The sequence below is a fragment of the Centropristis striata genome, chromosome 10 (genome assembly GCF_030273125.1).
Source record: "Centropristis striata isolate RG_2023a ecotype Rhode Island chromosome 10, C.striata_1.0, whole genome shotgun sequence".
Classification (NCBI taxonomy): domain Eukaryota; kingdom Metazoa; phylum Chordata; class Actinopteri; order Perciformes; family Serranidae; genus Centropristis; species Centropristis striata.
In genome coordinates this window covers 7,450,828-7,475,716 of record NC_081526.1, presented here as the reverse complement: position 1 = coordinate 7,475,716, position 24,889 = coordinate 7,450,828, and the positions used below count along the sequence as shown (strand labels likewise).

General features: G+C 36.2%; 1 protein-coding gene across 3 annotated transcripts in view; it reads right to left on the bottom strand.

Annotated features, from left to right (window-relative positions):
- Positions 1–2,028: 2,028 nt before the first annotated feature.
- The window catches only part of galnt13 (UDP-N-acetyl-alpha-D-galactosamine:polypeptide N-acetylgalactosaminyltransferase 13), a 72,464-nt gene continuing 49,603 nt past the window's right edge, over positions 2,029–24,889 (bottom strand). The window contains exons 10-13 of one of the 3 annotated variants that reach the window (XM_059342884.1): positions 21,702–21,800; positions 17,917–18,051; positions 17,603–17,632; positions 10,326–10,881 (exon numbers count right to left, since the gene is read on the bottom strand). In XM_059342884.1, coding sequence (XP_059198867.1) covers positions 10,696–10,881; positions 17,603–17,632; positions 17,917–18,051; positions 21,702–21,800 — 450 coding nt within the window. In that variant the 3' untranslated portion in view covers positions 10,326–10,695. Of the gene's footprint in view, positions 2,952–10,325; positions 10,882–17,529; positions 18,052–21,701; positions 21,801–24,889 lie in introns of those variants that run through there. The other 2 variants (XM_059342883.1, XM_059342882.1) reach the window with 2 other exon arrangements.

Here is a 24,889-nt window from a genome sequence, read left to right as displayed (position 1 = left end):
GTAAAAAGTCTGGATTCAAGCTTGGTCACATCTGTCTGCAAGGCTGCAAGCAAACAACTTTTAAAATGCTTGTTTCCTGAATGAAGTTTGGGGTTAGCAGGGTTATGCTATGCAGGAGAATCTCAACGCTGGTAGGCTTTTTGTGAGACAGCGCCAAGCAAATGTCTCACTCAGGATGAAACATTTCCACTTGCACAAATACATGAAAGTATATATCATACGTAATTGTGCCACAGGAAAAAATTGCTTTGTGTCTGGTGAAACACACCGTTACATTCATTCAAAATCAATTCGACCTGCTCATAGCAGGGTTTCAGTTACTTGACACTTCCTTTGCAGCCACTTCTTTCTTTTTTCCCCCAAAAAAGCTTGTTAATATAAATAAACCTCAAAGAGCTGCCTCACATTTCCATACTGTAATTCCCGTTTCACACGAACATGGAACACTATGTGATTAATCTGTGAGGTTGTTATAGCTCTTAGCACTCTTGTCTTAAACTCATTTTTTTAGTTGGTAGTTGGAAATATTAAGGTTGGTCTTTTTCCCCCCACAAAAATAAACAAATCCATCAACAACTAGAGCCCGACCAATAAATCATCCAATATTAGCTTATCACAGTTATATTATTATCTGCCGATATGTCAGCTGATAACAAGAAACTGCAGCACAGAAACACCAAAGATATGATTGAGGTATTTTAGGAATAGTATATTCTACTTCCTACAGTTTTTCCACCAGAAAATACTAATTATTAAAACGTTTAAATGTGTATAATACTGCAGTTCTTTAAAAACAACTACAAGGAGGTATTAACTTGATATATATTCAGTTTCAATTTAATACCGATGCCTCTATGTGACCTATATAAGCCAACCTTTTTTATACTGTTATTCTGAATGTCCGTCACAGAGTGAATCAGATTCCTTGTAGTTGCTTTAATGACCAAATCTAAGGAGCCCTGAAAAAACACTTAAAAAATGTTTTTCATTTAGTTTAAAGTCAAACTTTAATAAAAATTCAGTTTTTATATCTATTTTCTGTGTTTATTTTGACATGTGTTCTTATTTGGTTTCTATTTTTTTTTTTTTAAATGGGTCCTCCCACATGCTGAGTGTTGGAAAAGGACAGAAAGTTTAAATAAGGTTGATAGCCATCATTATGTGGGCTTGTTAAAAACAGAAAAAAATGTCACAGGCTACAAATACTGCTGCAGAGTTTTAGCCCCTTTTTAAAAATGGGAAAACAAACACAATACTTCAAAATTAAAAATGAAATATTGATATGTTTATGATACACATAAGTTAAAATTGTGGGGAAAAACGTGTCAAGACATGGTCAGTGTGCACTTAATTTGCCTGCAGCCTTTCACACAAACTCTGTCCCCTGCTTCCTGCAAGTCATTTTGTTTCAGTTGACATTTTAATGATGGCAGCTGTTAGGACTTGTTAAATTTTTATTTATTGCTTCATCTTGTTATTTTTTTACCATCCATCAGTTGTTGTTTTTTATGCTGTGGTACAGTTATGGTTACTCTCTCTGCACCTTCCCAAACATGAATTTTCGGTGTAATTAAATTGCCAAAGAAAAGAAAAAATGCCCAAAAAACAATGTTAAAGATGACATTTTTACTCATAGCCTTACCTTTTTTTCCTCCAGATTCCACAATCATTGTGCAGTGAAACTCTATATTGTGACAGCCCTACTTCAAATAAAATAATAACACTCATGGAAAAAAATATGAGACCATTGTTTTCTTCAATTTCTTGTTCATTTTAATGCCTGGAACAAATAAAGGTACATTTGTTTAGACAAATATAATGATAACAACAAAAATAGCTCATAAGAGTTTAATTTAAGAGCTGATATCTAGACATTTTCCATGTTTTTCTTGATAATAACAAAAATAATTATCAACAAAACCATGGAAAATGTCTACATATCAGCTCCTAAATACCTTTAGTTGAACAAGGCATTAAAATGAACAAGAAATTAGAGAAAACAAGGGTGTTCTAATATTTTTTTCCATGACTGTATATAGTTGGTTTACTTGCACAAGAAGTTATCCATCCATCCATCCATCCATCCATTCTCACCCAATTATCCGGGGCCGGGTCGCGGGGGCAGCAGTTATGAGAATTCAAATTCCAGATTGATTTTAAACCAAATATCAGTGCACCCACTGTATGAATATGAAATGTTTTAACCTGTTTCACAAATCTAATGTTGGTCGGGCTCTATTAAAAACATTCCTGTTTTTCGAATGTAACTGAGACACTGATATGGAGAGAGGATGAGCAGCAGTCATGACAACAGTCTTTGTTTTTTGATTGTACCAACAGTGCACTGCGTGTACACAGCACAAGGGAGGTGATTTACAGTGCAGACATCGCAGAGACGTGCCTTGCGATATTCTTGTTGTAGATGCTCTTCTTTTTGTCTGTTTGTCCAGCAGCTAAGCGGCAGTCTGAGCAGCAGCAGCGCAGACTGCTTTGATTTCGATGTTCTCCATGCACAGACCTCACACATCGTTCTCCCCGCTCCGACACCACGAGGCCCCCCGGGGACACGGCTCGTCGTGTCTCCCGAACGGCAGGTGCGGCTTCTCTCGAATCCTTTCGGCCTGTAATAGGAGACACCTTTCGTAATGATAGATAAGCCACTGCTGCCTGGATCTCTGTATTCGCTGGCCAGGCTGTTACAGGAAGAGGCGTATGGTGTGCTGTGGTAAGAGCCACCTGGCGAGGGTGTGGAGAGCCAGGACTGCTTAGGATGAGGACAGAGTGGTGGGGGAGAGAAATGAGGCGAGGGATCAGACGCTCAGGGTCATGTTACGGAGCAGCCACTGCTGAGCGCGGCTGCCGTTGCAGTCTCTCAGCGTGGGGACCATCTTGTCCTCCTCAGACGGCATGTCCAAACACTGGTTGCTGTTCACATGCAGCAGGGTGAGTCGCTGCAGAAAGACAGACACAGAGACACACGTAAGTACTTTATAATGGGAGTTATTTAGCTATTTCTACTTTTCTCTGGAGAACGTTGAATCCACCTGGATGACTAAGATGAACCTTCACAGACACACTTCCAAATATTGATTCCCCACATTTCACAAAAATACCTTTCGACCCAAGTAAATGGCCCGAGCTTGTAACACTCAGTAACTGAAGCTGGACAAGAAAAAACAATAGGCACATCAAGAGAGCAGGATGTTCTAGTCGAGAAAAAGTGAGAGTCGTGCCCCTTATACAACACAATGTGCACTGAGGCTGCTCGGAGAATTGAGACTCCTGTCTGTGGGGAAACCGTTGTCATGGCCACTTTACAGGAAGGATTTCTCTGGGAACGAATCTTAAGCTGAACTAAACCATCAAAATGTCAGAATTTCTCTACTTTAGAAAGACTGAAGCCAACTTCTTATGTTCATGTTAGATGCATTAAGTATTTTAGACATTTTGGATATATCAAATGTTGTAATGTTAAAGGGCTGCGAGTAGCACCAACACTGATGATCAGCAGCTCATTCTGCAGCTCGTAGCAGTTTTCTGTTGTTCTCGGCTCAGTGTCTTAGTTTGGAGTTGGCAGGCGGACATGGATCACAGGGGTGCAGTCAGGTGGTGGGACAGAAGACTACAGTAGGAGGAGGCCAAATGTCCAATTTTCTCAAAATAATAGCTGCCTCCTGAAAAGACTGGAAGTTTCAGACAAAGACAACAGACATGTTCTAATCTTAACCCTCTAATGGATGTTCTGGCAGCAGAGACGAGCTGTGAAGACAACACGTACATGTTAACTTCTTTTAAGTAAATATGGTGAGCAAACATTTTCCTGTCTACACGTCCTGCAGACACGAAGAAACATCATCATTCAGTCGTAATCATGTTTCTGGACACCTGGTGAATAATAAGTCCAGTATTTACTCTCCTTTAATCTCCGTTTTTGGTCTCCACCAACTTCTACCCCCTCCACATCCGTGCAGCACAGTCCCTAAATGTTTTTAAATCTCACTTAAAAACCCACCTCTTTTCTCTTGCCTTCAATTAAAGTTTTCCTCCGGCAAGTGCTAGGGAATAGTGTCCCCTAGTAATCCCACAGTGCTTTTAAAATGATCCCTTCTTCTTTTAATCTATTTTAAATTTAATTTTGTTTTGTTTTTTCGTTTTTGTTTCTTTTACCTTTGTCAATTCTGTATTTTTTATTGCACTTTTTGCACTTTTATGTGAAGCACTTTGGTGCAGCTCAGCCGTCTGTAAATGCGCTGTATAAATAAATTTGACTTTGACTTTCTAAAGAAAATATCTGGCTCTTCAGCTGCTAAATGCTTTGAGTGACAGGTGGGTGCAGACACAGGTGGTGTGTTTCAGCAAACAGGCTTCATCCGGCCTGTCTCAGCTCAGCCACATTTCATATTTTTGCACTGTTTGCTGTGGTTATTAGGCTGATCCAAAACAAAATTGTGATTGTTGCTGGTTGTTATGGTGACAACACATTTCAGTGGGGCAATAAAGTGTGTCAGATGATTCTGAGAGGGAGACAGCCCTTGAAATATAGTTCTATGGAAACAGATCTAGTTTTTTTAGTTCTATAGGGCGCCACAGGAAAGAGTGCTTAAACCTGGAAAATAAGTTAGCATTTGAGCGCCATGGGATCTAACCTCTCAAACTCAATGAGGATTTTGAATGGGTTGGTGGCTAGATGCCTGAAATAAGGTCTGTGGTTAACACAAGATGAAGAGATGTTCACATTTTATTTGTACGACATAAAATACGTTAGTAGTTTTACGTGTCCTTAAAAAGGCAGTTGCTAACTAGCGGCTAAATGAGACCACAGTGGTTGTCGGGGACATTAAACGTCATCACGACGGACACGGACAGGAACTCTCTCACTAGTCCACCTTAAAGCCTCTAGTAATTTTTTTAAGAGCTCTTGCAAACTTCTGTAGACTGTAGATTATGTTAATAAATAATTCATGAGGCTACAGTTTTGCTAGCTTGTCAAAACCGCTGGTTAGCTTGTTGGAGATTGTGTTTAAGATAGCGGCTGTGACGTTTAAGTCGTGTGACCATGGAATAGTTCATGATAGCATAACGTTAGCTTTTTACTTTCGTCGGCTGCGCTAACGCTTCAATTATAATATAAAAGTGGTTTTAATTTGTGAAGATTATACTGCCGAACAATACACATTAGCATCAGAAGCATGTGTTTGACACAGATCATATTTGCTGCCATGATCCAAAATCCAATGTAAAAATCCCATAGGCAAATTCTCAATAGACCCCCATGGTGATGCTAACTTTCGCGTTAGCCTACAAAAATATCTAATATATTTATTGTCTGTGTTTCTGGCTGCTCTGCGTCAACTGTTTCCTGATGCTAACTGCTGCTTACTTAAGCTACGTCAGTTAGCTCAGTGAGCCATGCTACCAGGACTATAGGCATGTTTTCACTGAGTACTTTTTGGAAAGTGTTTTGGCTACGCCCACTAGTTAGTTCCCCTTGGCATCTGTAGCGTCTATCCAACGGAGTCCAAATGTGACAACAGACGGGGCAAGCAGTGTTGCCAACTTTGTCACTTTATTAGCGACTATTCATTTTACATTTAGTCATTTAGCAGACACTTTTATCCAAAGGGACTTACAGGAAGAAAAAAAGCAAACAATCAAGCTATAGTGCAGTAAGAGCCATTAGTGCAGCAATACGTGCTAGTGACAATATTCAGACCCCTCTAGCGACTCTTTTTCCAAAAAGTGACTAGCAACAAATCTAGCAACTTTTTCTGGTGTTATTGGACACTTGTTCCTACTCTTCTTAACGAGTAGAGCTGTCCCAAAGTACTCACAAGCGGCCCAGTCCTCCCACAGCAAAGCAGGAGCTGTTAACCCCTCAGCGTCCAGTTTGCACCAGTCTGCATATGAATCACGCATGCGTGAAATCAGTACCCACCCGAGGCAGGTACTTTCTAAGCCAATACCTGAGCCGCTAACCGGTAAAGTTGGGCAGATCCTCTCTCCCAAGTCACACCCATAGCAGCTCACTAGAGGGGAAAGTACCTAATGGAAACGTGCCTTATGCGGAAGCACCGTGAGAGTGTCAGTTTACACCGGTTGCAATGCACATTTCATTAAAATGAGCAGTTAAAAGAAGATAATCAGGCAAACTGCCTCATCATATTACTGTCATGATTTAGTGGGGCACTTGACCAGAACAGAGCTGTTATTAGTAACACCTTCATCTGATAGACACATCAATTAATCTTCTAAATGTTGCAATATCTATACGGGCTTAACTATCTGAAATCATGGGAGTACTTTATGAGTTTACTGTGCAATATACCACATCCTATTAAATGTATCTTTGGCTCTGCTCCACACATTGTCCCCTCTCTCCTGTCAGTCCAGTCTGTTTACTCCTCTATCTCATAAACCAGAAGATAGAGGAAGCGCCTTTAAAATGTCCAGACTGGAAAAACACACCTGTTGTGATTGGCTGAACTAGAGCATCACATGAGCAAGTACCACACAAATCTGTGGCTATCTGCTCTAGAGATAACACCCCCTACCAACAACTGGAAGAGAGCTCTCAATGGCCTTGATTAACCATTTATGTTCATTCCCTCAGAAGTAACACGCTTCCGCAATTTCGCTCCTCACTTGAGTTTCTTTTCTCGTCCTAATGATCACATGCAGAGAAATAGAGAAGCTGAAGTTGGGTTGTAAGGAGAAGCAGAGCCTCTGCTGAGGGAAACAATAACAGGAGAGAAATTGGGAAAAAATGATGTTAAAAATAAAACGTTAGTTGCTAAATAACCTGAGTTCCACCAGTCTGCACACTGTTATCTTGGGAGGCATTTTCAAACTAAACAGCACAGCACACATGAGAGAAAAATATGTACATGTACAAACCACAGTCTGCATGCAGCATTAAAACATGAGCACTAGCAGGATATATCTTGGAGTTGAGGCATAATTTTTCATTAAAACAAGATTGTGCTTTGACTGTTGACAGAGGATATTCAGACTAATGAGCACACAGAGACGCTCAGGCCATGTTTGATCTTAAGCTATAAAACACAAGGGCCTGACATTCTCTGCCTGGATACAAAGAAGTGCACACACACACACATGCACACACACACACACACACACATCTTTCCTGAAGTACACATTGCAGACCGCCCTACAGGGCACATTTGTTCAAACAGAACAAGAACAAAGAGAGCAGGTGGCGTTCAACCTTACACACCTGCCAAAAAACTAAAGAAATGACAATAAAGTAGCTCTGCACTGCTGATATGTTCGTTTTCTTGCTTTGTTGAGAAATAAATAAATCTTGAGAGCAGCTAGTTTTAAGTCCAGGTAAAGAAAATCAAAATTGTTTGTCGTTTTTTGTCATTTTTGTTTTTGCAGAATTTGCAAATGACAAGTAGTATAATCAACAAATACTTCTCTTTAACACCTGGGAATTTTACATTTTATGAATTTATTTTATTTTATTCACAGTCTGTGATATGTAAATCATTAGCAATAACATTTCATTTTGATGCATTTTTATTTTTCAATAATGCAGCTGCAATTATCCAAGTGCAAACCAGAAAAATATCACGTATATGGCTCAATTTCAGGGAAAAAGTTAAAAATACAACTTTGAAGCCCGAACTCTGGATTTGTATTTGGCTACTCGGTTTATTATACACTTAATATTGGAGCTGTGGTTGAAAAAGAATAATAAAAATATGTATATGCACTGCCATTAAATATGAAAGAAAGAAAATATTTAAAATTTTAAAAAGAAAAAGCTAAAAATGCCCTTAGTGAGACACGAGGGTTAAAGGCACATTGGTACATGGAGCTTCTCTGAACTGGAGGTAGAAGTAATCTATAAATCATAAGAACCTGGCTTAGGCAATAATGAGAATAGTATTTTTCCTTTTCATTCAAAGATCCAAACTCCTCTCATGGCAGAGATGACAGAAAAGCAGTATAACGGCGGAGGGTAGAAAAACCATTCCACATTTAATGAAAATACTAGAAATGTGGAGGTCTTGTCCTTTGCTCATAATTATTTCATGCCTCCTTTGGGGCAGAGAAAACTCCCATCTCAGCCTCCCAGCAAACCAACCAGCGTCTCCGGAGCAAGTCGCTGAGTGTGTGCACAGCTGAGACCGGCTAATTAAATGAGGCCGGTTTCTAACCGTAAGCCCCGGTTGAGGAACATTATCCTCTTTGTCACCAAGCAGCACAGTGGACCTGCTGAAAGGCACAAGAAGAGTTCCTGTTGACGTGATGTTGTGCTGACTCTGAGGGGAGATCTGGAGGGCTGGGCTGCAGCTTTCTTTTTGTTGTGTGAGGAATCAAACAACAGCAGATTCCTTTTGTCTCAAGGCAGAGTCAGGCAACAGTCTCATTTGCTCTAATGGGGCCCTGCTCGTGTACGTGCTCTCCTCTGGTGCCGGCTACACCACGAGGACCTCTGAGTGTGAACAGCAAATCAGGCCATCTAACAGCAGGTCACTTTACTGCCGCAACTCTGACACACACCAGCAGCCCTGGGAGCTCCTTACCCAATTTACCCTGCTTGCACACAAAAACTGTGGCATGCTACAGTGAAATTGCACTTTAGCTTTTTGAGAGATACAACAGTAGAGGTGCAACACCATGTAACTCAGCAGAACACAACAGGATACAGGAAAAAAACAAAGAAAAAAAAAAAAAGGAAAACATGCTGAGCCAAAAACATTCCTTATGAAAATATGTAAATAAGCAGGCCCAGTGGTGAAAAGCACTGATCATTTGGATTCATTGGTTTACAATATGCACAATATGTCGTTTTTTGGTTGTTTTGTGTCTTTTTTAGTGATTTTGTGTCTTCTGTGGTTTTTTTTGGTCATTTTGTGTCTTTTTTTTGTGATTTTGTCTCTTTTTTTAGGTAATTTTGTGTCTTTTTTAGTCCTTTAGTCCAACATAAAATGTTATTTTGAATGTTTTTTTTTTTACTTTCAAAACACTATCATGCTCAATAAAGAATTTTAGATGTTGCAAATGTGAAAAAGATTGCAAATATAACATATAAGAGGGTTACCTCCAGTTATATAATTTTATACAAAGTATATTTGACCTTGTCTCGTGAACTACAGTGAAATTGCACTTTAGCTTTTTGATAGATACAACAGTAGAGGTGCAAACACCATGTAACTCAGCAGAACACAACAGGATACAGAAAAAAAAAGAGAAAAAAAGAGGAAAACATGCTGAGCCAAAAAAATTCCTTCTAAAAATATGTAAATAAGCAGGCCCAGTGGTGAAAAGCACTGATCATTTGGATTCATTGGTTTACAATATGCTCATGACACACAGTGTACACAGGTGCTTCGGGCCAATAGGAGAGTGGCCTGAGAGGCTAGGGCCATGAAAAGCAGGTTCACAATGAAGGATCACTTCAAAAGAACTTGTAAACAATGGTGAGCCCATTTCAATCAGCCGTGCATGTAGATAATCAGCTAAAAATAAACACGTCCTCCTCCATCTCAGACATCATTCACCGGACGCGGGCAGTCCAGGTGGATTTTCACATCAAAATAAAATATTTATGTTGGAAAATAAATGTCAAATGAGATCTAATTTAGCATGAAGACTGGCTAAAGGTCTTGCAGATAGCATCTCATACACGGAACCATCTTGATGGGACATCTGTCATAGCTTGATGTGCCTCTGCCCCCGTCTTCATGCGCTCTCCCTGAAAGGTCACCGGTAAAAGCTACTTAATGCTTCCTAAAACAATTTCCATTCACATTCTGATAATAATAATGCCTGAAAGATCAACATCACAACAACAAGCTCTGCATTCATTTGCCCCTTACTGATAAAAACAAGAAGACAAAATATCCTCTAAAAACGGAGACAACAATCAGCTACAAAGGCGACTATTAAAGCTCCAACAGGTCAAACTAATCTACTTCTCACAATGACAAACTACATCACTATGGAGTAGGGTTGTCAAAAGTATCCATACTCAAAGAAGTATAGATACCAAAACATTGTATCCGGATACGATACTCATTTTCAATAGTATCGAGTTTCGACAGGTTAGTTTCTTTGGTTTCAAACTTACCTATTACTGCAACATGGTCTCACAGAAATCCGTGAAATAGCCACGGATTTGGCTACAATGCAAGTTAATGACAGTCATATCCCGTGGCTATTCCAACATACAAAGTGATTATGTACATTCACTGAGTGAATATTTAGAAAATAAAACATATATTTCTCGCTAGAAATGTGATCAAAATCCATTTTTATGCAGAAACTAAGTCAAAATATTGATTTTTTCACTAAAATTTTTTTTACAACAATTCAAGGTAACACGGGGTGAGTAATTAATATGCAATGGTTCATTTTTTGGGTGAAGTATCACTTCAAATTTTGGCATCGACAACTTGACAGAAAAATTCAGTAATAAATCTAATAGTCCGTACCTCACAAACCCAAAAAACTTCACATTTATACCAAAAGGAAAAAAGAGCGCCACAGGAAAGAGTTCTTAAACCCGGAAGTAAGTTAGCATTTGGGCGCCAATATTTTCCTGAGTATCGTATCAAGTTGAACATTTTAGTATGGTGACAACCCTACTGTGGAGCAGCTGAAATGACCACCAGCTTCTAATCTAGGCCCACTTTGTACCAACCTGCTCACCTCAGGCCCTACAGCTTAGAGAAAATAATCAGTGGGATTGAAGTAAAGGCGTCTAGCCACTTCCACACGTGTGTAGTTGTGGAGGATCCAGGACTGAACCGGCCGGTTGTTACAGGTCTCCACTGTGGGGCCATAGGTCCCGTCCTCCAGACGGCTGATGGTCAGACATGATTGGGTGATGATGTGGAGGAATCTACGCTTCTGCGGCGAAGCGGGAGTGAAAGGGACAGATGGTAGCCAAGGTAAGTCCTAGAGTCATCACTTATTGATAAATTAATCCATCTGGGCTCGACAGACGACTTCTCCACCTTAATAAGAGGTGATTATTTTCACTGACAGCTAATTCAAATTGAAGAGGTGTGTTGTTTAATTAGTGTGTTCGTAATCTGGGCTTTATTCCCGCACACTGTCAGCAACGAGTTTATGAAACACATAACATTTTCCTCATAACCCTGTGTCGGGCAGTTTCCCAGTATAAAAACAAACTAAACCTACAGGATGGAAAAACTGAAGCAAATATCAAAACACCACATTAATAATCAATAAAAGTACCAATAAAATAGTAAAAAATAATAAAAGAATGGATTGAATGCACATAATTGGTCAGTGACAGTGGTGGAAAGTAACTAAGTACATTTACTCAAGTACTGTACATATACACTGTACAAGTACAATTTTGATGTATTTGTACTTTACTCGAGTATTTCCACATTTGTAACTTTACTACAGTAAATTTTGAGGCAAATATTGAACTTTTTACTCCACTACATTTAGCTGACCGCTTTAGTTACTTTTCAAATCAAGATTTAACCTAAAAACATGATGAATTTAAAGTCATGAGACATTTTTTAAATTAAACCTCATATAATAACAGTATATTAGGTAGTTAAAATGAGCCCTATATTTACAAAAATCAAAATGCTGCTTGCATAAATGCATCAATAATAATAATCCAATAATATTTTTAGAAAATATAAAACAATCTGAGTGGGGTCATCTGCATAACGAGTACTTTTACTTTTGATACTTTATGTACATTTTGATGCTGATACTTTTGTACTTTTACTTCAGTAAGTTTTGAATGCAGGACCTTTACTTGTAGTGGGGTAAGTTCTCAGTGTGGTATTAGTACTTTTACTGAAGTAAGAGATCTGAATACTTTTTTCGTTTTTGGTCATTTTGTGTCTTTTTTGGTCATTTTGTGTCTTGTTTTGTTTCTTCTTTTTTTTTTTTAAGTAATTTTGTATCTTTTGTTGTGTCTTTTTTTGTCATTTTGTGTCATGTCATTTTGTGTCTTTTTTGTCATTTTGTGTCTTTTTTAGTCATTTTGTCTCTTTTATTTACTTTCAAAACACTATCATGCTCGATAAAGAATTTTAAATGTTGCAAATGTGAACAAATGTTGCAAATATAACATATAACATGGTTACATTCAGTTCTATCATTTTATACTAAATATATTTGAGCTTGTCTCCACTTTTACTTGGTATATCATCATCAAACTGAAACTGGCCTCATGGAGTTTACAGCCAGAACTTTAGAGGTAAATTTACAGTAGGGCTCTACGCTGCTTTGTTTTCTAGTCTGGATGTGATGATGAAGTCATGATTTGGCGCTTTTGGATACTCCAGAGGGTTAAATACAGAAGTGCCAAACAGCAAAACAAATATAAACGGCTCATAAATCATTCAAAGACTGTCAGTCAACATAATTAAACACAAATGTAATGGATATGGTATAATAATGTTGATGCACAGAACAATTTCAAGTAATTAACATGGGAGTCCTTCCCTCGCTACCATAAATCCATGACACTAATATGATATAAAGCTGCTGTTTCACATTGTGAATTTGATGGCTGATGAAAACTGTTCTAATAAACTCAATGCTGACAGCGAGCAGGAAATTAACCTCTTTTTTTATAGTGACTGCATTTTCCTACCCACCTGTCCAGATTTGATTAGATGCCACTGAAGAACATAAAGGACCACTGAACGTTAAAAGTGATAAGTTGTATATTAATCGCTCACTCCGTGAACTCTTGAGAACAAAGAATTAAAAAAAAGAGAAAATCCTCAGTTAATTGAAGTCAATGGGGGGCTGCACTTAACAAAAGCTACATTTGATTAAAACATCTGAATACAAACTTTACAACTGTACAATCAAAGTTTAATTTATTCACTCATATGCTCACTACTTCCCAAACACATGCATTTTGACTGAAATGTTACAGTTTAAAACACTTCTGCATAGTTCCATGCACAGAGGTGAGATGGTTTTGTATGATTTTAGCAAAAATGAATGTGCTTGAGAAGTAATGAGCATACTAGGGATGGGAATAGTTTATCGATGGATACAAGAGTATTAATTTAAGCATAACTAGTTTACCGTATAAACCCTTGCTGCATGAATTAGTAGGTTTAATTTAATCCAGAACTTAATTTATTTGAACACAAAACACATTTAAATATGCAAGATTACAATGAAAACTAACCTCATGCCTCTTCGGGGGCTAAAACATAAAACATTGAACTCCTTGACGTTATCTTTACAGTTTAATCTCACTTGAGTTAGTTTTAACTTGATTAGTTTTACAATCGACAGGAAGTCTCTCTTCGTCCTTTCAAAAATAAAAGCCTCCATTATCAAAACAGGCTTTTGCATATTACTGCATATATATACATTTTTTTATTTTATTTTTTTATTTTTTTTATTTTGCCCATGTTTGCATGTTTTTCTGCATACTGGAGTATGTAGAAAAACATAGCGATTAATCGATTAATTGATCGTTAACGTTATAGATGCTGAAGTTGGCAGGTTTCTTCCAAAAACGCCCATCCCTAGAGCATACTACTGGATAAAAGACACTTTGATTACACTGCATGGGATGTGTGAGAGTTTCTAAAAAAGGATGTTTTAATATAGTTTTGCTGTTGTTAAACTAGCCTCCTTTTACTTCAATTCATTAAGGATTTTCTCCATGTTCTGATTCTTCGGTAAATTCTTCAGTATAATTCAAGGTAACACGGAGTGAGTAATTAATATGCCAAGGTTCATTTTTTGGGTGAAGTATCACTTTAAATTTTGGCAGTGACAACTTGACAGAAAAATACAGTAATAAATCTAATAGTCCCTACCTCACAAACCCAAAAAACTTCACATTCATACCAAAAGAAAAAAGCAGAGCTGGATACATTCTGCAGGTTTTCCCCATTTAAAACTCTCTGTGTGAGTACAATTATGTATGTATATATATTTTTTAATTTGTCCATGTTTGCATGTTTTTCTGCATACTGGAGTATGTAGAAAAACATAGCGATTAAGCGATTCATTGATCGTTAACAGTGTAGATGCTCAAGTTGCAGGTTTTTTCCAAACACCCATCCCTAGAGCACACTACTGGATAAAAGACGCTTTGATTACACTGCATGGGATGTGTTAGACTTTGTAAAAAAAGGACGTTTTAATATAGTTTTGCTGTTGTTAAACTAGCCTCCGTTTACTTCAATTCATTATGGATTTTCTCCATGTTCTGATTCTTCATTACTATAGAAACCTGTGAGAAAAAAGGTAACACGGGGTGAGTAATTAATATGCAATGCTTCATTTTTTGGGGTGAAGTATCACTTTAAATTTTGGCAGTGACAACTTGACAGAAAAATACAGTAATAAATCTAATAGTCCCTACCTCACTAAACCCAAAAAACTTCACATTCATACCAAAAGGTTAAAAAAAAGCCGAGCTGGATACATTCTGCAGGTTTTTCCCAATTTAAAACTCTCTGTGTGAGTACAATTATGTATGTAACTGGTGCGTTCATGTGTGAGTGTTGGACAAAGCAGAGTTAACACAGCGGGTTATTGCTGCAGGTGAAAAAGAAAGAAGGCTGTCTGTCACGGTGGAGAATGACTGCAGCAGGAATATGGAGGGGTCAGGTATTCCTGTGAAAGTGAAACTGATGAGCAGATGAAATGTTAATGGTACTGTAGTCACCCAGGAGTCGCTCCCTCCCTGTCCATCACACTTGGGCTTAAAATAACCGCGGCCACTGACAGCGGTGAAACCCCAATGCTGTTTACAACAGAGTCCAGTCCTCTCCGTTTATGAATTATTCAATTTTTTTTCCATATTAAGAATGCACCCAGAGAACAAAGTGTAATGAAAGGATTTCTCCCAGGGTTTGTTCAGTGCTTGATGGAAAGGCCTCCAGGCTCCCTCACCTTGTCATATCTACATGTCAGAAAGAGGACATCTCAATCACTGATAGATAACACTGTATTCAGCGCAGGCCTTTCAAGTGGGTTTTAAAAGAAAATGCATGAATTGTTAATATCAGAGATGCTTTTTGTGTTGTGTAATCCATAATGTACTCTGAGTTTCTGAGTCAAGGAGAATATTTTTGTTCTCCTTTGAGATTCAAAATGTTTTTCTGTTTTCTATTTATGAGCCGTTTGATTGAATATTGAAATTGTCAGAATATTGCAGCTTGCATAACCGGGAATGTTATGTAAAAGGCTGTTTAATATGCAGTTTTTTTAGCTTTGTAATTAATGTAATCCTTGGTTTCATATTGGTGTTACGATGAAACAAGTGTGTCTCTCAGGCCATAAGGTCTTTAATTTATGACAGAACATAAGAATGCAGTTTGATTTTAGAAATGAAGTGTTTCTATAATTATGTCCACCCTATTTATTTCAATTAGGATGGGTTTAACCCTTTGATGCACAACATAGGTCTAAAGTGACCCGACTAAGTTTTTATATTCTATATCTTTGGAATAAATTATAATTTCATCATTCAGTATTGCAGGTTTTCCTCAAATATCTTGTTTCTGATCATCATACATCCTAATTTTTTGTTTTCATTTCTTATTTTTTGAATAAAATCCCTTTTTTTATCACTACGCTTCTAATGCACAAGGTCATTTTTGACCCATGTTGTGCATTAGAAGATGTTTATATGTTGTCACTAATTTAAAACCTGACAAAGAAGACACAAATATTAACTATCCTATTTTGTTAAATTGGTGTTTTTCCGATGGAAATTATTATTTGGTGGCTCTAATAAGTCTCAAATATTAAAATATGTGATTTTCCAATGTAATCTGGCGGTTCTAAGAACTCTTTTAAAGTTAAACCTTAAAAATAAGACAAACATAGTTACACATATACTCAAATTGTTAATTTAGTGTATCACTTTTTGTATCACTACGCTTCTAATGCAAAGGTTATTTTTAACCCATGTGTGTAAACTTGATGTAAAAATACAAAAAAATATTTTTCTTCATAAAATATGAAAGAAAAAATTTATATAATGATCTGTTGTAATAAAAATATATATATTCAAACACACAGGAGCATGAAATAACATGGGAAATGAATGCGGGTCATTTTTGACCCATGTTGTGCATTAGAAGGTGTTTATGTGTTTTGCATCGAAGGGTTAATAGCAGAAACACCTCTCTGGATAATGCAATTAGGGCTGGGCCATTAATCAAATTTTATCTTCAATTACCATTTTGGCTATCAACAATTATGAAAACAAGAGAACTGAGATGAAACGATTATCGCTCTGATGAACCAAGATGCTCTCCTTTTGTCTTGTGTTATAAATCCATTATTTTACAGCAATTTAACACGTTTTCACTGCTTAATTATTGACTGGGATATGTTGAAAATTGTTTTTCAAAATGTGGAAAATTTGTGAAGGAGTTTTCAGTGGGTTGTGGACTTCAAATGTATCTAATTTATTTTGGTGTCATTTATTTTTCATTATTATATGTTGAAAACGTGTCAACATATGTATATGTATATATAATATAAACAGTAGTTTTCAGTCGGTTGTGGAAGTGCACTAATGTTATAACATCGTATTTATTTTCCATATAATTTATTTTTTTGTATTATTATATTATATTATTTAAACAGTACAGTATATATTTTTATGTTATTTATTAACATTTTTTGTGGTTTTAATTGTATTTAAAGTTCAAGAAAATCCACTCTTCAATAAAAGGTGGAATAAATGCATAAGGTTCCTGCATTTATTAATTGTGATCACAGTATTAACCATAATAGTGATGATTATGATTTTTGCCATAAACGAGCAGCCCTAAATGCATCACAGTTCAACAAACTTCATCCTCCAGAATGATCATACAGCTGAATCAGCATCTGTTTTGATTTATTTCAATACAAACTAAATATTATTAATCAGCAGTTGTTGATGACTGCATTCATTTTACACACATTACGTGATGAGTAAATACATTAATCTTAAAGAATACATTAGGATCAAAATCCCTTGAAGATTCTGCGCTCTTCTTTAAAAAATGAAACCATAAATCATAGGTTTCAAACTCGCCAACTGCCATTGGCCGTTGGCCAATTGTGGCCCTCGTGCCAATATTTTGTGGACCCCACCTTGATATGAAAGATTAATGTGAGTTTTATATGAATGGCACTTTACCGTGTTGTGTGTGGAAGGTCCCTTTATTGACTTTTTTTGGTAATTTTGTGTCTTTTCAAAATAATTTTGTGTCTTTTTCTGGTCATTTTGTGTCTTTTTTGGTAATTTTGTGTCGTTTGTTGGTACTTTTGTTTCTTTTTTATTAATTGTGTGTCTTTTTAAAAATAATTTTGTGTCTTTTTTTGGTCATTTCATGTCTTTTTTTTGTCATTTTGTGTCTTTTTAAAGTAATTTAGTGTTTTTTCAGTCATTTCATCTTTTTTGTAATTTCATGTCTTTTTTGTGGTCTTTTGATACGCCTCCAGCGGCCCCCAGGTAATTTGAGTTTTAAATCATCTACTCTAATAACCACCGACATTTACACAGAGTTATGGGGAAAAATCACAACAACACTCGAAGCACGGGACTCAAACTACGGGGCAATATTCAGGAGCGATGACTAGAACAGCTTACCTCAAAATCATAATCCCACTTGCCAACAGACTAAGTGAAAGAAGAGAACATGAGAGGAGAGACACAGCTGACAGAGTGGAAAAAACGACTTCAGTGCTGCTAAAATACTGACTTGCAGCACCATCTGGTGGTGGCAAAGCAGTACTGCTTTGCCCCCACTTAGCACTAAACCAAATCCTCCCCAAAGACTCAGGCAGCACACAATCAATCAGCATTTCATCTAATTCATCCTTCAGAACATCAGGCATCAGGAAGCAGAGAGCGGCAGCCTGGTTATGGATTATTCGGCCGCTGGTGGGGAACATGAATCCTACCTCGGCATCGTACTCGAACATCTGATTGCCCTTCATGTGGTGACACTTGAGCATGACGACGGGTCCGTTGAGGCGGGAGACGTCCAGACAGAGGTCATCTGTTCTAATTTCCTTATCCGCCGTGTAAGAGAACACCTGGAAAACAAGATGTCTCTCTCAGAAGATGAAGCATCCACATTGTTATGAAGCTTTCAAGAAATGTCTGCAATCAATGGCTGCACGCCTGAAGCAACACACTCAGACATTTCCTCTATTTTTCTGCTTTTTATTCATGATTTGTTCTTATTTTGCTACTTTAAATTATTTCTAACTGGGATTCCTCAATGTTTTCTTATTCTTGCTCTTCTCTAAAAGAAAAATGTTAAGAGTGGTTGAGAGCAGAGAAAAGGTTTTCACCAATTGTTTGTCCAATACAAGAAAAAATAAGGAAAAGAAGAATCATAAAAAAAACACACGAATATAACTAAATTTAGACATAGATAATTCCACTTATATATTAGATTTATTTATTATTATTCTGTTGCTACATGAGGCCCAATGTGCAAAAAAAAATCACCTTTGATGAGAGAATGTGAATTTTTTAATCACTTATTAAAACCCACTTTTATGGACTAGCTTTTATTTAATGCTTTCTATTTTACTACTCCTTTTTACTTACTTCACTTTTTACTTTTTTACTCCTTTTAACTTTTATTTTCTGTGAATCTGAGACTGCCTTGTGATTGTTCTTGCTCTGTCTTTTATTGTTTTTCTTTTAATGTAAGAATAGTTTTTAGCCTCATGGCATCATTCTCGTTGTAATTAACTGCTCTCTGTTGGAGCACTTTGAGCTGCTGTTTTTAAAAGGTGGCACAGTCACGGAAAAAAATGTAAGACCATTGTTTTCTTCAATTTATTGTTCATTTAAGTGCCTGGTACAACTAAAGGTACATTTGTTTGGACAAATATAATGATAACAACAAAAATAGCTCATAAGAGTTTAATTTAAGAGCTGATATCTAGACATTTTCAATGGTTTTCTTGATAATGATTTTGGTTATTATCAAGAAAACCATGGAAACTGTCTAGATATCAGCTCTTAAATGAATCTATTTTTGTTGTTATTTCCATGACTGTATATATTATTGGATTATTTTTATTGATGCATTTATGTAAGCAGAGTTTGAATTTTCTCAAGGTAGGGCTCATTTTAATACTGCGATGAGGTTAATTTAAACACTTTAAATGTATCATGTTTTTATGTTAAATCTAGACCTGACGTAACTAAGTAACTAAATCTATCAGCTGAATGTAGTGGAGTAGAAAGTATACATAGGTTGCATAATGATCCCACTTAGATTGTTTTATATATTTTATATGTATTATTAGATTATTATTATTGATGCATTTATGCAAGCATCACTTAAATGAACAACACATTGAAGAAAAAGGGTGGTCTAATAACTTTTTTTTCATGACTGTATATAAATAAAGTTATTATTATTATTATTGTTATTATTATTGTTGTTGTTATTATTATAACTATTATTATTATCATTATCAATATTATTTCACCATATGCATTTATGATTTGACTGTGCTTTTTTGTGCTAAACTTGATTTAGACTAGTTTTTCATGACTGTATATAAATAAAGTTATTATTATTATTATTATTATTATTATTATCATCAATATTATTTCCTCATATGCATTTTTGATTTGACTGTGATTTTTTTGCGCCAAACTTGATTTAGACTACTTTTTCATGACTTTATATAAATAAAGTTATTATTATTATTATTATTATTATTATTATTATTATTATTATTATTAATAATAATAATAATAATAATAATAATAATAATAATAATAATAAAAATGATGATTATAATAATAATAATAATACCATTATCAATATTATTTCACCATATGCATTTATGATTTGATTGTGATTTTTTAAAGAATCATAATTTAGTCTACAGTCCAGTTTTAGTGCGTTTAACCTTCTTCTCCTGTTGTTCTGCCCCTTCAGGGTTAAACTGAGATTCTTCACACGACGTCCCATAACGAGCCACAAGGACAGCGTGAACAATGACGGGACTGAAGCACAATCACATTCTTGGCACCAACCCTCCTAAAATGCTGAAGACTTCCCAATGACCCACAGCAGGAGCCAAATCAACAAAGGACGAGAAAGAAAAACTTGGCAAAAATCCCAACCTGAATTGCATTGAAAATCTGTGGATTGACTTAAAAGTTGGCAAATCACGCTCACTCTGCGTCCAACCTGATTGAGCTGAAGCTTTCGAGCACAGACAAAAATCCCAAAGCTCATGTACCCGGATAAAGAAGTATCAAAGGCTCGGCTCGTTCACTCTTAATCTACAAGACATTTCTTAATTCCTCTAACAGCTGGATTCCACTCAGTGCTCATTTAACAATGAGTTTAGATGGTTTTAAAAGCAGAATCCAGACTAGAAACAATAACAGGGTTCGTACACTTTAGCAGTGGTCAAATTCAAGCATTTTTCAAGGACTTTCAATGTCAATTTTTAAGCTTTTCCAGTATCTTACACCTGTTGTAAATTGCATGTTTTAGATGAGAACTTACATACTAAAAGGGGGAGATTTCACTGAACCATACCAACAGCGATGGTATTACACTTTTAGGAGGAACGGTCTTCATTTCAGATAGGCTACTCATTATTTTTAACATTGAACATGTGATTATCCATAGTCTATAGATGGATATAGTCAGATTGCAAGAGAAATACAGGAAGAATTTCAAGCATTTACAAGCACTTTATCCAAAATCCAAGCACTTTTTAAACCTTGAACATACAACATTTAAATTCAAGCATTTTCAAGGATTTCAAGCACCCATACGAACCCTGATTATAATAAGTTACTTATTTTTTATTTAACTTGTGAATTTTAATATAGGTAGAGGCCTGTAGAAGCCGTTTTGTGTTTCTTGCCGCTACCTTGCACCTTCCTTTTGTTGTTAATAGGGCACTCACTGAAATACTTGCAAATTCCAAATTTCAACCCTAGAGAACATTGGAGGATATTTCATACAGCCAGAATGTGGACTGTGGAATGTGTAATATTTTGAGAAAAAAGTTTACGAGATTAAAGTGGCAAGTCTACGAGAAAAAAATGTGCAGATTTATGAGATTTAAAGTGGTGAATCTGGGAGAAAAAAGTTGCTTTTTTCCCCCAATTTTTCTCATAAATCTGCGATTTTTCTGCAGATTTGCCACTTCAAATCTCTTAAATCTGCAATTTTTTTTCTTGTAGATTTGCCACTTTAATCTAGTTAGATTATCTATAGTCTATAGAATATACCACATTTTAAGGTTAAAGGGCATAGTTTGAAATCTCTGAAGAATCTCATCATAGTGTACACACACCGGCAGTAACCCCCGTGGCCCTTTCAAAATTTCCCCAGAGGAAATTTTCTAGTTGCATTTTACTGTTCTATTGTTTACTACAACTCTATGTATTGTGTTGTCTATTTATTGTTTGTGCAGCACTTTGGAAACCTTTTGTGTGCTAAAATTGTGCTATATAAATAAAGTGTATTGGATATATAGTCTATAGATGGATATAGTCAGATTGCAAGAGAAATACAGTAAGAATTTCAAGCATTTACAAGCACTTTATCCAAAATCCAAGCACTTTTTTTCAACCTTGTAAATACAACATTTAAATTCAAGCATTTTCAAGGATTTCAAGCACCCGTACCAACCCTGAATAATATTTCAGTATTATTATACAGTGTATTGTATATTGTAATATGTACCTGGTTTCCTCCCATGCCATGACAGTTGAAAAAGCCGACCTTCTCGTTCTCCTTCCTCCCCATGTTGTCCACACACTGGTTGGTCTCAACATTTCTGATCTACAGGCAGAAAATGAGAAAAACAAACAAACAGAAGTTACTTCAACTCTTATTTAAAAGAAACTTTCTGTCTCTGGATAATTTCACACTTATTAAGAACTTAACAAACAGAAGCACAGCTCGATATTTCTCATTAAAAATGAATCATCTCATTCTACACCCCCTTTTGTTCTGTAAGTTTTTATGTCAGTCTTTTTATAATTATTGTTATTATTGTTGTTGTTATTATTGCTGCTGTTTCAGTTTTTGTCTCCTGGGATCTTTTCATGTTACGGTCGGATAGTTTTCATATTTATGATTTAAGATTAGATTTTCTGGTTCTAGCTATTTTTCTTTCTCATATATGATGATAAACAAAATAGTTTTGGAGTTTGGAAAGTTTCTAGGTTAAAACACAATACTATAATAATAATAATAATAATAAAATACATATATATTTGAATGTAAAATGATTTAACGAGGCTGTTTTGATGATCCTGAAGTGTTTGTTTGTCATTTGATTATTTAAACAATTTAAATGAAAACCTAATGACAAGCAACTATTAATTAATTTCCAAACATCCCATTTATCACCACAAGTTTTCTGACACAATCTGCTGTCTGATTACATAAGAATTGGGGAAATTATAGCGAGAATTTTACACTATTTTACTTTTTTCAGATATTTAGTCTTTAGTTGAAGCCCTAGAAATCCTCTGTTTAACAGATATTATGTCACCAAGCTGTTCAAATTCTACTCATTATCTTGACTCTTAAAGTGCTACCTATTTTTTATTATTATTATTATTATTTTTTTTTTTTTTTAATTAATTAATTTATTTATTCCTTTTTCTTATTTTTCAACACTTAATATTGTTGATATGTTTGGTTGGTAGTATTGCCATTGTTATTTATTTATTTATTTACTTATTGTTTGTTATGCCAATCTACCATTTTATCATCTTTGTTGCTGTTGCTATTATTGCCCAATTGATGCTTGCAACACCTGCTTGTTTGTTTGTTTTAAACTAAATGGAAAAAAACAATAAAAAAATGATCACAAAAAAAAGAATTGGGGAAATTATAGCGATAATTTTACACTATTTTACTTTTTTCAGATATTTAATATCTCAAAAAATAACTGACATCAATGATGAAAACAGTCTTCAGTTGAAATCCTCTGTTCAACAGAAATTATGTCACCGAGCTGTCCAAATTCTACTCATTATCTTGCCTCTTACAGCTGAAGTGGATAAGTGATGTGACTGCACGGTCTGAGGTCCGCCTCCCATCACAGACTTTACAGTCAACTCAGCTTTTAATGAACTCCTCCATTCACAGAGCTGCAGCTGAGCTGGCTCTATATGTTGCCTAAGCGACTTATTATGCCTATCATGCAGGAACAGAACGGCGTTCATAATTAAGTGATATAAAACCTAATGGTTCCAGCTGTTAAAGAAAGGCTGACTGTGTGTTACGGAGGCTGCGAATCAGTCGGGAGAGGTCTGCTTTAGAGGAGGAGGGGAGCTGCTGAGGTGCTGCAGTGGCTAAAGAGAGAGAGAGAGAGAGAGAGAGAGAGAGAGAGAGAGAGAATGAGCTTGTACTGCAGTACAGCACAGCAGCACAGATGGAGAAAAAAAATCCCCTCATCCTCAGCTGTATGAATGTTGGAGGATTACAAGCTCATTTCACCACAACTTCTTCAGCTGCATTACTTTTAAATGGCCCCGTCTATCGTGGAGACAGCGCTCTGCATGTCAGCGCTGACTCTACCTCATGCTGCACTGCTGCCGACACGGCGCCACGGGCACCGAGAGGCAAATTCAGGTCACTTGAAAAACTTTTCTGTGTGAGAGGGAACTCATAAAACCAACTTCTATTATCTTGAAAACAATTAAGCATGAATTCTCACGGCTTAGCGGCAAATTATCGCACAGTTCCCCCGCAATTCCCTTTCTAATTTCTGAAGAAAGTACTTTGTATGTTTCATCTCTGCTTAATAAAGCAGTCATCTGATGCAAAGAGGTTTTTTTTCTTATTTGCTGAAGAGGGAATAAATGTTTTTCATAACAAACTTGCTGGTTAACAATTTAAAACTCTGTCTGAGACAGACTCTGGCTCGTCTTTGCACTGTTTTGTCTTTAATAATTTATCATTGCTTGCTTAGTGCAACACAAACACACAGTGCCCTGAGACTGTGTAAAGCAGGGGTCTCAAACTTGCGGCCCATGGGCCAATTGCGGCCCTCATGATGATATTTTGTGGCCCCCACCTTGATATGAAAGTTTAATGTGAGTTTTACATGAATTGCACTTTACCGTGTTGTGTGTGGAAGGCCCCTTTATTGCGCAAGCTGGAGCTTTGTTTCACTTGTTTCTATGACGACGTTAACAAAAAGAAAGGCAGCTGCTACCGGACCGTTTATTATCTGCCATGTTGTTGTTACCGGAAGAAGTGGAAATGTTATGTAATGTAATTTTGTGTCTTTTTTTGGTAATTTTGTGTCTTTTTTTGGTCTTTTTGTGTCTTTTTTTAAGTAATCTTTTTTTAGTCATTTTGTGTCTTTTTTGGTAATTTTGTGTCTTTATAATGTAATTTTGTGTCTTTTTCAAGTAATTTGTTTTTTTCAGTCATTTTGTGTCTTTTTTTCTAATAATTTTGTGTCTTTTTGTGTCTTTTTTTAAGTAATGTAGTGTTTTTTCAGTCATTTTGTGTTTTTTTTGGTCATTTAGTAAATTTGTGTCTTTTTTTTGTCATTTTGTGTCTTTTTTAAGTAATTTAGTTTTTGTTCTGTCATTTTGTGTCTTTTTTTTTTTTTGTAATTTTGTGTCTTTTTTTGGTCATTTTGATACTGCCTCCAGTGGCCCCCAGGTAATTTGAGTTTGAGACCCCTGGTGTAGAATATATACATGAGCCTTATCTCTGTTACCCAGCATTCATGGCAGAACTGTGTAAACAAGTGACTGGGATCAATACTCCCTGCACGAACATCTCCGTGTTTGTTTATCCTACATGTCCAATACCAACAGCTGCCAATGTTTGTTTTTATCTCATTTCGTTCAGCCTTTTCTGGATGCTGAGATTTTATGATTTACCTCGCCGCTATATTG